Source organism: Diabrotica undecimpunctata, chromosome 3 (genome assembly GCF_040954645.1).
Source record: "Diabrotica undecimpunctata isolate CICGRU chromosome 3, icDiaUnde3, whole genome shotgun sequence".
NCBI lineage: Eukaryota > Metazoa > Arthropoda > Insecta > Coleoptera > Chrysomelidae > Diabrotica > Diabrotica undecimpunctata.
Window position 1 is genome coordinate 53,409,142 of NC_092805.1, and position 15,473 is coordinate 53,424,614.

The following is a 15,473-nucleotide window of genomic DNA, read 5'->3' on the forward strand; positions in this document are numbered from 1 at the left end:
TATTTCCCAATTATTCTTTCTGCATCCATATAATGCTACATGGTGGCCTAGTATAGTCTATTATAATTTATACTGTATTTAGAAACGTATTTCATCTTAGTTAGAATATTTAAGACTTATGTATGGTATATAGTTTTCTATAACAATCACTGGAAAGTGATTTCTGTTTAAATATTTTTTTTATAAGTTGTTGTAGCGCCGTTATCGTATTTTAACTGTAATCTTTACATAGTTATTCCTAAAGATTATCAATTCCGTTGATTTGTTTCTGGCTTGTTTGTTAGTTACCTCTATAATTTAAAAATCGTTAGTGCTTGTTCTTCCCTCTCATCTGTGTCGTCTCCTTTGCTACCTTTATCTCTTTCGTCTCGAAGGTTTTATTATTCTTCCTCTGTATTAACTGCCTGACTAAAATGTTCTGTCCATCGAATTAATACATCTTTACATGCAGTTAATAACTAAGTATTTAGGTACTGGTTATCGCTTTAAATTTTTTTTGGATAGTGTAAATATAATTCTGTTTTCGATTTATTTATACTATATTTTAATGTAGGGTATACACAAAAGATCTTACAAGTCGTAGTATGAGTTCAATCGACTCCTGAGAAAACTAAAACCAGAAGTATTTTTAGTAATAACTAATATTAGAACTATAGCTAACATAAATTTTACAATACCGATCTGTTTATAGGTTATTTATCAAGACTTCAAGGAAAACTGCGTTCGAAAATAGCAGAAAAGACTGATTTTAGAGTAAAATTAATGAATGAGTTGGTGGCAGGTATTAAAGTAATTAAAATGTATGCATGGGAAAAGTATTTTGCGAAGGTCGTGGAAGCTGCGAGAACGTAAGTTGGTTGTTTAATTAAATTATATTTAAAAACCTTTTAATTTAGTTAAATTATTTGATTATAAATTGAGTTTAGAGTACTTTAAGAATCATCTAGCTTTATTATTTAACCCGCTAAAGTCGTAAAAAAAGATAGTTATGATCTCGTTAACATAATTGAAATTTTTAGTAACGAATTGAAAAGTATCGCCGCAACTTCCCAAATAAGGGGTTTTCATACAGCTTTAATGGTAATAACTGAAAGAATATCGTTATACGTGACGATTGTCACGAGAGTGTTATTAGGCAACAAACTCACGGCTAGTCAAGTTTTTACTGTAGCACAATTATTTAATTCACTTCAAGCGTATTTATGTTTCTTTTTTCCCAACGCTCTCATGGCGTACAGTGAGGCTTTGACTACCATAAAAAGGCTTGAAGAAATTCTGTTATTAGAAGAGAAATGCAAAAGTGAAATAAGTTTGGAAGGTACAAAGGGAAGAGCAATCGTTAAAGACGTTTCGTCTGCTTGGAACGACAATTTGGATATTACGCTAAGTGGAGTTAGTTTCAATATAGTGCCTGGCAGTTTATGTTGTGTGGTAAGGCGTTATACGAAACATATTTCCATTTCTGTACTAACTTCTAAATTGCATGATTTCTTACTTAAAATTATTTGATTCTCGTCCTACTAATCGATTATTTATATGTTGGGTTGGTCTAATTGTATCCCATTAGTTTTTATCACAGAATGCAATTTACATTATTGTTGGATATATTACTAATTTATTTTAGAGGAATTTTTAATTAACATTCTTTTACATTGCAGAATAATTAGTTACAAAACTGATAGAAATATTGGAAGTGTAGTATTTTGTTTAGACCACTAACATAAATTTGTTTCCTGGTATTCATTTTATTAATAAAAAGAAAAAGTCTTACTTATCCTAATAAGAATATATAAAAATTCCGTCCTACTCGAACTAGGTATTCTGGTGCAAAATACTCGTAATACAAATAGCACATTTTGGTGTTTTTAGTATTCAATTTAATAAAAATGAATTTTTTATACATGCTTTCTGAGTTAGCAATAACACAACATGAAGTTTTATTATGACATTAGGTGTTTCTAGTCACCATTTGACTGGTTTTTATGTTTTATTTTTCACGGTCGGTAATTATTATCTGTGATTTATGAGATACTGCAGTCGTCGGAGACGAAAATACTACTAAATCTCCAAAAATCATGCGAACAAGCTAAATTTTGATGATAGTGTCAATTTTAAGACCACTCAAAATACGCCAAAACTTACCACTCCTAAATCCCCGCTTCCTCGTAAAACCTCCTCGTATGAGGAAAAAAACGAAAAAAATCGACTTACCAAGAATCTGTGCGCCGTAAAAAAATGTTCCAGTAGATATAAAACTTTACTTCTGGCACAGCTTCTAAATCGCAACCCCTACCCCCGGTCGTAATTGCCAAAGGGCTTAACGTAGGATGGCGTGCGAAGTATCGTTGAAAAGAGGATGATAAATAAGGTTGAATGCACTATACCTTATGTGTATTGCAGCATGTCAAAATTACATTAAACGTATGGCACTCAAACGGCCTAACGTAGAAAGACTTGAGACGGTGTCGATGGAAAGGATATAACATATAGAATACGGCTTAACGTAGGATGACATATGAGGTATCGTTGAATACCGGGTACAACGAATATGCCATGCCGTTCTTCTTCTTTTTTTAGGGTCTTAATGTCCTGTTCTATGTCAAATGTGACGTTTTACGTCAAATTTAACTGGGTAACACATTTTACTTACGTAATTGGGCAACTCGGGTCCGTTGGGCCCACCACTGTTCTTGAATGAACTATTCATATTTACCCATATATTTCTAAAATTCTTTTTTAATTTTTTATTAAAGTTAAATATAAATTATCTAGATTAACAAAAAGGTGCTACTATAGTATGCGGTCTACCTCGAGGGTGCTATCTACCTCAAGGATTTGCACAACATATGAAAGCGCAAGAAAACTTTTGAAGAAAAAATATTTTTTTACAAGTAACAAACATTTGGAGCCAAATAAAGACTTAATTAATAAATAAATAAAAACTTTTGTAAATCTACCAGGAACTTTTATAGAGGGTTTGATGTTTACGCATACCCTGAAAAACGATTACGGTGTTGCCTTTCATTATTGTGTAAAAATCCTTCTGAGAAAAGTATATGGTAATTAGCAGCTAATGTACATGAAGTACCAACAAAAACAATGTTTACAAAATGAATAAAACGCATAAGACAGAAGAATATTCTTATTTTACTTTTACAAATCAATACTTTGTCAAATCAATTTACTATTTTAGTTGAGACTAAGCCACAAAATTAGCTTATTCCCAACTATAATAGCAAATTGATATGACAAATTAAATTATTAAGTACTAGCGGACCAACTCGACATCGAGTTTATTAAATGAAATTTTTATTTTACGAGAAAAATATACAATACATACAATGACCGGAAGTAAAAATATTTTTATCAATAACTCAAAAACTATAAATGATAATTTCGTGAACTTACATTTTTGAACTCTACATTGAATTCTCTATTGAGTTGACTAATAAAAACGAAACCGGAAGTCGACCTCAAAACCGGAATGCAATTTTTAGTTCATCAAATGTCGACATGGATATCATTGAGCAGTTAATTTTGCATGCTGATCACGAATCCGGTGTCATATTTGCTCTATCTTGACGTTTTATGCGCGTTTCGGGTCACTTCTGGTGTCGGATCGCAACCGGAAGCACATATTTAGATTCGTCTCGACGAGACCTTTCGATCCATATATACATTGTGGGGTCTAAAACTTAAAGTAAATTTTAACTTCCGGTCATCTCAAAACCGGAAGTGAATTTTTGTACCAAAAGTATATCTTGACAATCTCATACGTAATACTAATAATATTCCGAAAAATATTTTTATTATCTAATATGGTTTTTGAGTAAAGTGGTGGACAAGAAAAGGGCTTAGCGTTTTAGTATATAAGATTAGGTTAAAAAAAAACAATAAAAATAAAAGAACCATAAATTAGTCATTTATTCTTCTTTGTTGCAATACTTACAAATTTTTTAATTATATAGTGATCGTTACACACATTTCTACGGCATATTTCACAAATTTGTTTTTGTTTGCTGTCCTTTTTGTTGGGCCCATGTGACACCTTTGTCTTGTTAAAACTGGAGGTTTTTCTAGTTTTTGCTTTTTATTGTATGGTTCAACTTCCTGTAAGCATTTTTCAATACACTGTTTCATTTCCCATTGTAGTCTCTTTGATTTTCTTCTCAAAATTTGAGGCAACACTAGTTGTTCTTCTGTCGTTGTAAGAAACAAACTTCGCTTTTCATTTTGGTTTTTGTTCAATTTTGGATGTAAATTTGTCCAAGTAATAAATGAGACTACCCCAGCTACGTCTAAAATATTCATAAAAAATGTAAAAGGCCAACGGTTAGTTCGTCGTTTGCACATATATTTATGAACCATTTGGTCTAGCGTATCGACACCACATAATAGAGTTTTTTGTCAACATCATTTGCACAGTAAGCATTGTGATGCATGGTAGACAGGACTAGGACACTTCTTTGTTTTTTAGAAACGTAAGAAACAAGAGATGCTTTTGGAGTGAATCCGAAAATTAAAGATTTCTCTAAACGGTTCTTGTTTGGTAGAAATTCTCGAGAAACAAATCTCTTATTTTTTTCGCTGTGCCCACAAGAGTTAGTGAATTTACCAGTGATTCATGTGCAAGAGCAAGATCAGTGAAATAGTTTTCGCAAGCCAAATTCCTCTTGGAATTATAATAAGGCTTAACGAGTTGCTTTACAACTTGAAATGCAAGAACTTTGGCTACTGTATTTCCGTTTTTTCCTATATATTGTATTTCACCTAAAAGGTTATATGTTTCCGAGTAACAGGCCCACCATATTTTCATGCCATACTTATCTGGCTTTGAAGGCATATACTGCTTCAAAAGACACCTACCTCGATACGGAACAAGTTGTTTATCTACCGTTATGTTTTTTTTGGTAAATAGTATTTCTGAAAGTTTTGGTTGATTTGATTCCACACATCGCGTACTGCTGCTAATTTGTCATTCCTTTTTCTTTCAAACCTCGTGTCCTTATCGTCAAATCAAAGAAATCTTAGGAAATTTTTGAATCGTTTTAACCCCATGGTAGCTTTAAATATAGTAGGTCCATAAAACTTAACTCCAAAGTATATCTGCATTATGGATGTTGACACTCAGGTACCCTGCAGTTAGTAACAGTCTAATAAAGGCATATAGCTCTATAGAGTGGCAATATTTCCAGTTATATATCCCCAGGATTTTTTCGGCATCTTTATTTGTACACTTCACTATTTCGTTCATAATTTTTTCGTCGACAAGCAAACAAAAGGAATCAACAGGATCATCTACACTTTGACCAGGGGCTAACATTACTTTGTGTACTTTGCTTTTTATTATGTCACAAGATTGCATACATCCTGTCGGTTGTGGTTGACTCTTCCAGTTAATTCGATCCTTAGTTTCAAAAATTACACACTCTGAAATCTGGGAACTTCTAGCTACACAATCTTCTTTATTATTACTCGATACTGCTTGCTCATCATCCTTTTTATTTGCTTCCGAAAGATGAATTTCAATTTCAGAGTCAGTTTCAATGCCACCTACTTCAGGAGATTCTTCATCATCGAAATCCCATAAATTATTAGCAATATCTTGCAGTTCTGCAGCTGATAATAGTTTTCAGGACATTTTATTCGCACTCTCCACTTTCACTGTAATTTAATATAATTTTAGGAGCTTAGTTGTCGACAGTAATATCGATATCAAACGACTGATAGCAGATGCATTAATTTATTTCAAAATTATACCTAACAATATTATTGCATTACAACAATGAATATCAGTCTTTAAAATTCATTTAGAATAGATATAACACCTATTATAAGTATCTCTTTGATGTTCACATCAAAGATATGTTTACATTGTTTGTTACACGTTTAGACTTTATTATTGAATTTCCGGAATCATAAAAGTCGTTTAGATAATCCACAAAAACATTACCTGACTGCCAGATTAACCCTTAAATACATGATTTTTTTTATTGATGTCAAATATCAAAAAAGGTCTTTAGCGGAGGCTTAGAAATGATGAAAAAATAATAAAAAAAATTAAGTTTAATTTTAAACATTTGATTTTGACAATAACAGGTTTGTTGCCAAAATGCTACATTGTGCATAGAAGGTCAGGTTAGGATATAAAATATATATTGTTAATTTACATGAGAATTATAAAAACAATTATTATTTTTATTGAAACACAGTGCCACACCATATTTCTGACATTTTGTATGTGTAAACCCCTTACAATTGAGATACTTACACCATTGTTTGTTATCCTCTATAGTCGGCCAGTGTCCATATTGGTCCCTCCTAATATCTTTGGGGGGAATGTACTGAGCTGGTCCTCTCTTTTTCTTGTCTTGGATGTCAGCTTTCAATGTACTTGGTCTCCCTCTTTTTGCTGTGGTTGTGCTCATCTTGTACAGACACTCTGAAAGTTCTGTGCGAAAATCTGCTTGTGTTAAAAGCTTTGTCTGTGGGTTTTTAGCAACCGTCGCTCTTTTATAGAGTATCCAGGAATTGGCAACTGTTAAATCAAGTAAGTGATAAAATAGCAGGAGGTACCATTTCCTACTTTTTACAGAAATTCTGTATCTTCCAATATGGCTGTCCATAAGATCAACCCCTCCCATATGGCGGTTATATTCTTTAATTAAAAAGGGGCAGTCTACTTCGATAGATTTTTTCGCAGTCTTATCAAAGCGTTTTATTTTGTCTATAGGAGATACACCTGCAAAAGTAGAAAGCAAGACGACATTTTTATTATCTTTTCATATTGTAGATGAGATATCTATGCCGTCAACCGTTGCAGTATATTCATGACTGTCACCACGGGAGCAATTCTTCATATCCGTATCTGTTGGTAATTTGCAATATGGTATCCGTTGCCTTTGAACTGTTCCCAATAATAATATTCCCTTTTTGGCATTATGTACAAGCAGCGGTATACCTGTATAATAATTATCATGATAAAGACGGAAATTTTGATGCTCTGGAATAATGCGAGCCAAGCGAAAAACTACATTACCGGATGCTCCAAGATCGGGTTCTCCTTCTAATCGTACATATTATTAAAATTATACGCATATCCAGAAACTCCTGCCAGCACAAACAATTTGAATCACCATTTATACGGTTTTCTTGGCAAGTATTGTTTCATATAATGACGAATTTTGGTGAAACACATTTGCTCATCAATGCTTAGATGTTGTTCAAGTATTACACTGGAAAAAAATTTTTTAAGTGTGTTAACTAATGGCCTAATCTTGTGAAGTCTGTCATGTCCAGGTTCAGAAAAACGTATGAGGTTGTTGTTATCATTAAAGTGTATGTATCGCTTAATTTTCTCGAATCTATTTAGAGACATAGTCTTTTTTACTGGTTCAAATGAAAGCTTCTCACTCCAGTAGAAGCGTACATTAGGCATATCGACCAATGACATATATATAATTATACCAATGAACTGTCTAATGTCAACAGAAGTAAACACTTCGTTTCTTTCTGGTTTGGTTTGTACGGCATATAAATTTGTTTCATTGGTAATGTGCAACAGCAACTCGTCCGTAAATAAGTAAGTAAAAAATTTATACGGCGTTTCTAATTCATCTTGTTGATCCAAAGTTGTGTTTCCATGAAAGTGCAATTGATCATCATTGGGACGAAGTCCTTTTTTCTTCCAAGTGATGTGTTCTGTAGTAGCCTTCTTTTTATTTATTTTAGATTCTTTTTAATTTGTGCCTTTAAAAACCTTTTAATTTGTGTTTTCCGTTTGTTTTTTTGAGTTACTCGTAGATGGCAAGCTTTCATTCTCCTGGATGATTTGCTCACTTTCTATCATTTCCATATTTTCTGTTGTGTCTATATCCTCTGCCATATCTTTAGCCCCATTACACGTTTCTTCATCAGATTCGTCATCATAGTTAGGTACAAATTCAGGGTCTGCAATACTATCTGTGTCGGAGAAATCACCTTCATCTTTATTACTCAGGCCAGTGAAATTTGCCCAATATTCCTACAGATCCTTTTCCGACAAATAATTCTGACGATGCATTCTGTAATAAAGAATCAGATGTAAATATTCTGTGACAGGGATTCTTGAGTGCGCACTGTAGCAAAACGGCAACGAAGCATGTTTTTCATTTTTCTCATGAATGCGGTAAAAACAACAAGTGAGCATAATAAGAGTAAAAAGTATATACCTTACCTACTAACTAGGATATTTTTTCAATAATAAATCACTAATATTCTAACTAGATACGACTCACAAACTTTATCAAATATTACACGACCTTACAGGTTAGCTGTCAAACAATTAAATGGGTCGAAGTGCATGCTTATGCCATCTGTGCAAAAAGTGCCAAACTCTTTTATATCTACACTATGTAGACTACAGGAAACGCCATGCAGTTACTTTAAATTCGAATCAGAATAGACATTTCATTCAATCGTTTCCCTACGTTGCCGAACGGCAACACTATGCATTTAAGGGTTTTAACTTCTGTACTTTAGGTATAAATGCAAATAGGGTACTACGGGCCCGTGTTGCCCTTTTACGTGACAAAATTCTTTCGACGCAATATTTTCAAAAATGATAAATAAATATTTTAAATAGCTCATGACTATGTTGATTGAAACATACTTCTAAACAAATTAAGTGAAGCATAAAATTCAATAAATTTTTTTTTATCAGTTTATGCTAGAAGAATTCGCGTCTCAGGCCCGTTCGACCCACTTTTTGACCGATAAGAGTTAAGTAAGATGAGAGCTGCTTTTTGTATTTTTCTCTTTTTTATGTCTATTTTGTTCATGATTCCTGATGCATCTTTCCGATGTACTCTGTGGTCGTTGTCGTTATCCTAGGCATGTTTGTATATCGGAGACTTATCGAAGTCTCTGTTTTTGATGTATGTTTTTTTTGCTCGTTCATCCTGACAGTTAGTGGTCTTGCAGTTTTTCCCACATAGACATTGTTGCATTCACAGGGTATTTTATAGATACAGTTCTTCGATCCTTTTTATGTATTGTTGGGTTTGGTTTTGGACAGGATAGATCTCAGTATTTTGGTTGTTTTGAATATTGTTGTAATGTTGTTCTTATTTCCTATCTTTTTAACTTTTTGTGATAAGGTCTTTACCTATGTTATTGATGTCATCTTTAAATTCCTTCTTGTGAGTATTTCTACATTGTGTATGTCATTTAAGTGGTAAATGGTAATTTCCAAAAATGAATTATCAAATCATTTTATGATAGAGCCCGACACACGTTTCCCAGTGAAAATACATTTGGGGGGAAAAACCTGCTAATTAAGGTTTTAACAAAAAATGATAACTCATTGCCATTTGTTACATGTAATGTAGAAACACTTACAAGAAGCGATTTAAAGATGACAACAATACATATGGAAAGGGCCTATCAGCAAAATTAAAAAGGATAGTAAATAAGTAAGTAGCGAAATTAATGCACATATTTCCAGCGGGAATCGTACATACTATGCTAATAAAAGATTGATGACATCGAAATTATTAGACAAAAGAACCAAAATGACTATCTACAGAACACTGATTAGACCCGTAGTAACCTATGGATGTGAAACTTGGGTAATGACGAAAAAAGATGAAGCCCAACTTAGGACATTCGAGGGAAAAATACTGAGGAAAGTATATGGCCCGGTACAAGAGGAAGATGGCACATGGAGAATCAGGAGAAACGACGAGGTTAATGAGTTAAATGAAGGTTATGACATTGTAAGATTTGTGAAAAGTCAAAGATTGTCATGGCTGGGACATGTGCAGAGACAAAACGATGCAAAAACAACAAAGAAAATGTTACAATGGAAGCCCATAGGAAGGCGAAAATAAGGAAGGCCCAGAACGAGATGGTTGGATGACGTGGAAGACGACCTGAAAACAATGAACATAAGACAATGGAGAAGAAGGGCACAAGAGAGATCTGAATGGAAGGACATAGCCAGACAGGCAAAGACCCATCCAGGGTTATGATGCCAAAAGAAGAAGAAGTAAATAAGTACAACATTACAACAACATTCTAAACAACCGACACTGAGATCTATCATGCCCAAAATCAAACTCAACAAAGCACAAAAAAAAACGGAGAACTATAAAATATCTTTAAAATACTTTGTTAATGCAACAATTAAGATCACCAAGTGTCCGGGTAAACGAGTATAAAACACACATCAAAAATAGAGTCGTCGACAAATCTCAGATATGCAAACATGCCTGGAATAACGAGCACAGAGTAAAATAGAAAGATGTATCAATAGTCATAAAAGAAACAGACATAAAAACAAGAAAAATCCAAGAAGCAGCTCTCATCCTACTTAATGAAGAAAAATGTGTAGGAAACCCATCAGCAGAATGTAGCAGGCTTTGCTTGCCAATACTAAAAGATGAAGTCAACAACGAGAACATACCGACAATAACGGATTAAAGTCGCAGACAGCATTTATAATTATACATCATATATATATATATATATATATATATATATATATATATATATATATATATATAGATATATATATATATATATATATATATATATCTATATATATATATATATATATATATATATCTATATATATATATATATATATATATATATATATATATATATATATATGCAACACACAATACACAAATATATAATCTAAGTTAAATACACATATAAAGAAATAAAACAACAAAACAGACAAATCGGCCATCCATTTTAAAAACATAACATACAAAAAACTTAACCTCTTAAAGCTACTTGATCGAAAATTTTATTTTCAATATCATTTATATCAATAAATCAATAAATATCAACAGAAGATTGTATGCTAATCATGTTCTAACTTAACAGTTTCAATTTTTAGTGCAGAAGTAAGTTTAATATCTAAAACGTCATCTATTAAGGGATTGTCACTTGCATTCATAGTAGTTACTGAGAGAGTGGCATTATACCTGACAGTAATAACATTTGTTCTGCTAGGAAACAAATTAACGGCTGACAAAGTTTTCCTTAGCGCCCAATTGTACAATTCCTTACAATTATACAGTTGCATCATGTTTCCTTATGCATTGGCTGGATACGCCGAAGTTAAGGTTTCTTTAAGAAGACTCGAAAAGTTTTTACTTTTGGAAGAAAATAATGTTCAGATTCAAAATACTGTGATTCAGCAAATAGGAACCATACAAGCAAGAGAAGCTTGTGCTACGTGGAATGAGGCTTTGAAGGACGACACTTTGAGTAACTTAAATCTAAAATTGCCTTCTGGAAAACTATGTTGCGTGGTGAGTAACAGAGAAATAATTTTATATATATTTGAAAAATACTTATTTCACAATTTTTACGTACAAATCGCAATGCGTATGCTGTATTTTGCATATAAACAGTTTATTTAACGATATTTGGCTTTAACAACGTTTGACGTACAATGTTGAGCGTAGACAGATATACATAACATATATACATAATACACATTTGTTAAATCCGAACGACTAAGTGTAGAGGAGCTCTTCTAGAGAGATTACTACTTTAGTGGTTTGTGCTGGTGTTGGTTTGCCAGGTCTTTTGAGGCCTACATTATTCTGCACCAAAGACGGACAAACATACTTTTGAGCTACCTACGCCGTGCTCTAGATCTCGATGGGAAAATAAATAATCTTAAAAGTTCAGTCATTAGTCGATCGACGATGTCTTCGAGTAAAATACAATGAAAAACAAGGATACAAGGAACATGGAACAAAAATAAAGACAATATTTTAACTATATGTGATTTGTTCGTGGTGTAGCTCTAATTGCTGATACATATCTAGAAACATATCTTAAATAAATGCTTAGAAACCTTAAACCATATCATGAATCGGCGTTACAGTTAAGTTGTTTTTATTTTAGGTAATCAAGAAAAAGTAATCTACAGCGGTTAAGCGTATCTAACAGGATGGAAACTCTGAATATTTGTGAATAACTTTTTCACTGAATCTATGATCAAGATATTTTCTTACGCTTAATTTGTTTTATCATGCGTGATTTCGGTGTCAACAACGTTATTTGAACGTTTGCAAAAGTAGCCGCAAGAGAAGAAATATACACTGAAGACGATTTCAACAGTAAGCTCGGGATAAAAGACGATAAGCTCGACGAAAATGGAAGGAAATTGCTACAATTTTGCTTTTTAAACAGTATGGCAATGACTAATATATTTTTTAAACACTAAGAAATCCAACTAAAGAAGTCAAAAGTCGAAATAAGAAATCCTTAATTGACTATATACTATAATAGTAAATCTTGAGCACGTTCAGTGGAAAAGTTATTTTCAAATATTTATAGTTTTTAGCCTGTTTAAACCCTCCGAATTAATTTCTCTGGATTGTTATTTATTTGGTTACTTAAAGTAAAAAATAGACTACAACAAGGCATTCGATAAGGTAAAACATGACCGACTTATAGAAGTACTCAAAAACAAGAATCTGGATGTGAGGGAAGTAACATTGATATCAAATTTATACTACAGCCAACGATCAAATGTGAACATTTTTAGGAAAAGTGCCAGAAGAAGTGGAGATAAGCAGAGGGGTCAGGCAAGTTTGCATACTGTCGCCGTTATTGTTTAATGCTTATTTTGAAGAAATCATACAAGAAGCTTTGGTAAACGAGACAGTCGGCATAAAAGTGAACGGAAGTTTAATTAACAACATTAGGTATGCCGACGATACAGTGATAATAGCCGACAACTTGGAAGACTTAGAAAGAATAATCAACAAAATATTAAGATATAGTCGAGAATACGGACACTCTCTTAACATCAAAAAAACCAAATTCATGAAAATTAGCAAGAACAACAATACAAACGAAATATTAACAATAGGCGGCCAGCAGATTGAGAGAGTAAAAAGATATACTTACTTGGGAACGATTATCACAGAAAATAACGATTATACTGCAGAAATAAGAGTCAGAATTAAAAAGCACCTGCCAACTTCGTGAAAATGAAAAAGATTTTATGCAGCAAAGATCTGATATTGGCCCTCATAAAAAGGGGAATTAAATGCTATGTATCCATTTTTCAGAAAAAAAATGCTATGTACACAGTGTACTTTACTATGGAGCTGAATTATGGACATTAAACCGGAATACAATAAATCGACTTAACGCGGTTGAAATGTGGACATTTAGAAGATTGTTAAGGATGCCATGGATAGATAGAGTCACAAATACAGAAGTGTTAAGGAGAATAGGCAGAGAGAGACATCTTGAGACTTATATAATTCAAGGAAAAGTAGAGGGTAGGAGAAGCGTAGGAAGAAGACGCGTTTCCTAGTTGAAGAACCTAAGAGAGTGGTTTGGTTGCAGCTCAAGGCAATTGTTAAGAGCAGCTGCCTCGAAGGTAAGAATAACCATGATGATTGCCAACCTTCGTAGCGGAGATGGCACTTAAAGAATAAGAAGAAAGTAAAAAAATCTTATCAAGTAAAACCAAATCATGATATGGTTTAAGGTGTCAATGCTTAAGTATTAATTAAGTTGTTTCCACTTATACAGTGTGTCAATTTTACAATGGGCTATATCTCACGGACAAAAGCTGATATCGAAAAATGCTTGAAACCGTTTCTAGTATAGTAAGGGGGAATTAAAATGACCCATCAACCCCCTAGGCCCCATTCACCACAACCAAAAAGTTTAAATTGCAAACCCTTACTTGTGGTACACCATTGAAAATACTATAAAAAATTATATCCAATGGTACATATAGGGTGAAACAATAATTGTGAAACTTTGGCTTAAATGGAAAATTTAATGAGGTTTTTGTTGATTAGGTTGATGACCCTGTATAATTATTGTTTAATAATTATACAGGGTGTTAATATCAGCCAGCTTACTATGACTTTTGTATTTGTAATGCTATCTCCCAGACTATTATTTTTAATGATAAGTGCCCGCCGGAATTTTTTTTGTTAAATAAAAACTTAATTTGCTGTTTTTGCAAAACAAGTTGAAAACATCTGTTTTTGGGTTCTGTCAGATTCAATAATTTTTTATTTATTTGAGAATATTAAATGTCATTAGTTTTCATGATTTGTACGATCGGTACTGTCATTCAGCTGTAGTTGTCACAATTGTTTACAGTATACATGAACGCGTGGAGATCATTTTCATATTTGCCTCCCAGAATGTTATTTACGAACAGCTCAAATATTTCATGAAAGGCATCCGGACAGAAATGTAAGTAATGTGTACGTCCACGAGTTAGTTGAAAAGTTTAGATAAATGGGACCAGTGCAAAATAAAAAAAAGAGATACCTCCAGATTACCGAATGAAGCATCCCAAATTGAAGTTCTTCTAAATTTTGCAATAGAGCCCTCTGCATCAACACGTCAAGTATCTGAAATGACAGGAATTTCACATGAGTCGGTTAGAAAGCTGTTGAAATTACATAAGTTTCACCCGTACAAAACACAAATTCTTCAAGAACTAGGCGATGATGATCCAGACCGACGAATTGAGTTTTTTATACTCATTACTGAAAGAATTCGGGTTGAACCGAGAATGTTACAAAATCTTTGTTTCACTGATGAATGTACTTACTGTTATGCTGAATGGTAATGTAAATAAACAAAACTGTCGGTACTGGACTGATATGAATCCGCATCGATTTAGAGAAGGTCACACTCAATATCTTGAAAAACTGAATGTTTGGGCAGGAATATTAGGCGATGCTATAATTGCTCCTTTGTTCATACCAGGCAATTTAAGTGGCGACATTTATCTCGATATTATGGAAAACACCATCGAATTTTTAATTCTGCATGAATTAGAGAACCAAGGCAACCTAGCTCTAGACGAAGATTTGCACTTCCAACAAGATGGAGCACCTCCTCACTATGCAGCTGGTTGTATACTAATTATCCAAACAACTGGATTGGAAGGAGAGGTCCTATTGAGTTTTCATCGAGGTCACCAGACTTACCGCCACCTGACTTATTTCTATGGAGTTACCTCAAGTCAGTTGTTTATAAAACTCAACCTGCGTCACTTGGGGAATTGCGAGAAAGAATTACACAAGCATATAGCACTGTTACTAAAACAACATTTGCCAAAGTTTGTGCAGAATTTGAAAATAGTCTGTATTATTGTTTACAAAACAACGGAACCCGCTTTGAAAATTTACTTAATTGATATTTTTAACAAATTTGTACCATTGGATAGCATTTTTTTAGTCTTTTCAATGATGTATCACAAGTAGGGGTTTGCCATTAAAACTTTTTTGTCTGTGGTGGGTGGGACCTAGGGAGTTGATGGAAGTGAGTTTTAGATCCCTCTTACTATCCTAGATATGGTTTCAAGCATTTTTGATATCAGTTTTTTTTGTGAGGTATACCTCATTGTAAGGTGTAAAATTAACACACTGTATACAAGTGGCAGAGTTTAAATTTGGATTAGTTTTGATGGCATTATT

General features: G+C 33.2%; 1 protein-coding gene across 2 annotated transcripts in view; it reads left to right on the forward strand.

Moving 5' to 3' along the window:
• Positions 1 to 15,473, forward strand: part of LOC140436809 (ATP-binding cassette sub-family C member 4-like) — a 127,261-nt gene that overhangs the window by 47,583 nt on the left and 64,205 nt on the right. Inside the window, exons 6-7 of one of the 2 annotated variants that reach the window (XM_072525927.1) lie at positions 692 to 848; positions 1,020 to 1,431. In XM_072525927.1, the coding sequence (XP_072382028.1) occupies positions 692 to 848; positions 1,020 to 1,431 (569 nt within the window). Of the gene's footprint in view, positions 1 to 691; positions 849 to 1,019; positions 1,432 to 10,888; positions 11,307 to 15,473 lie in introns of both variants that reach the window. The other variant, XM_072525926.1, reaches the window with a different exon arrangement.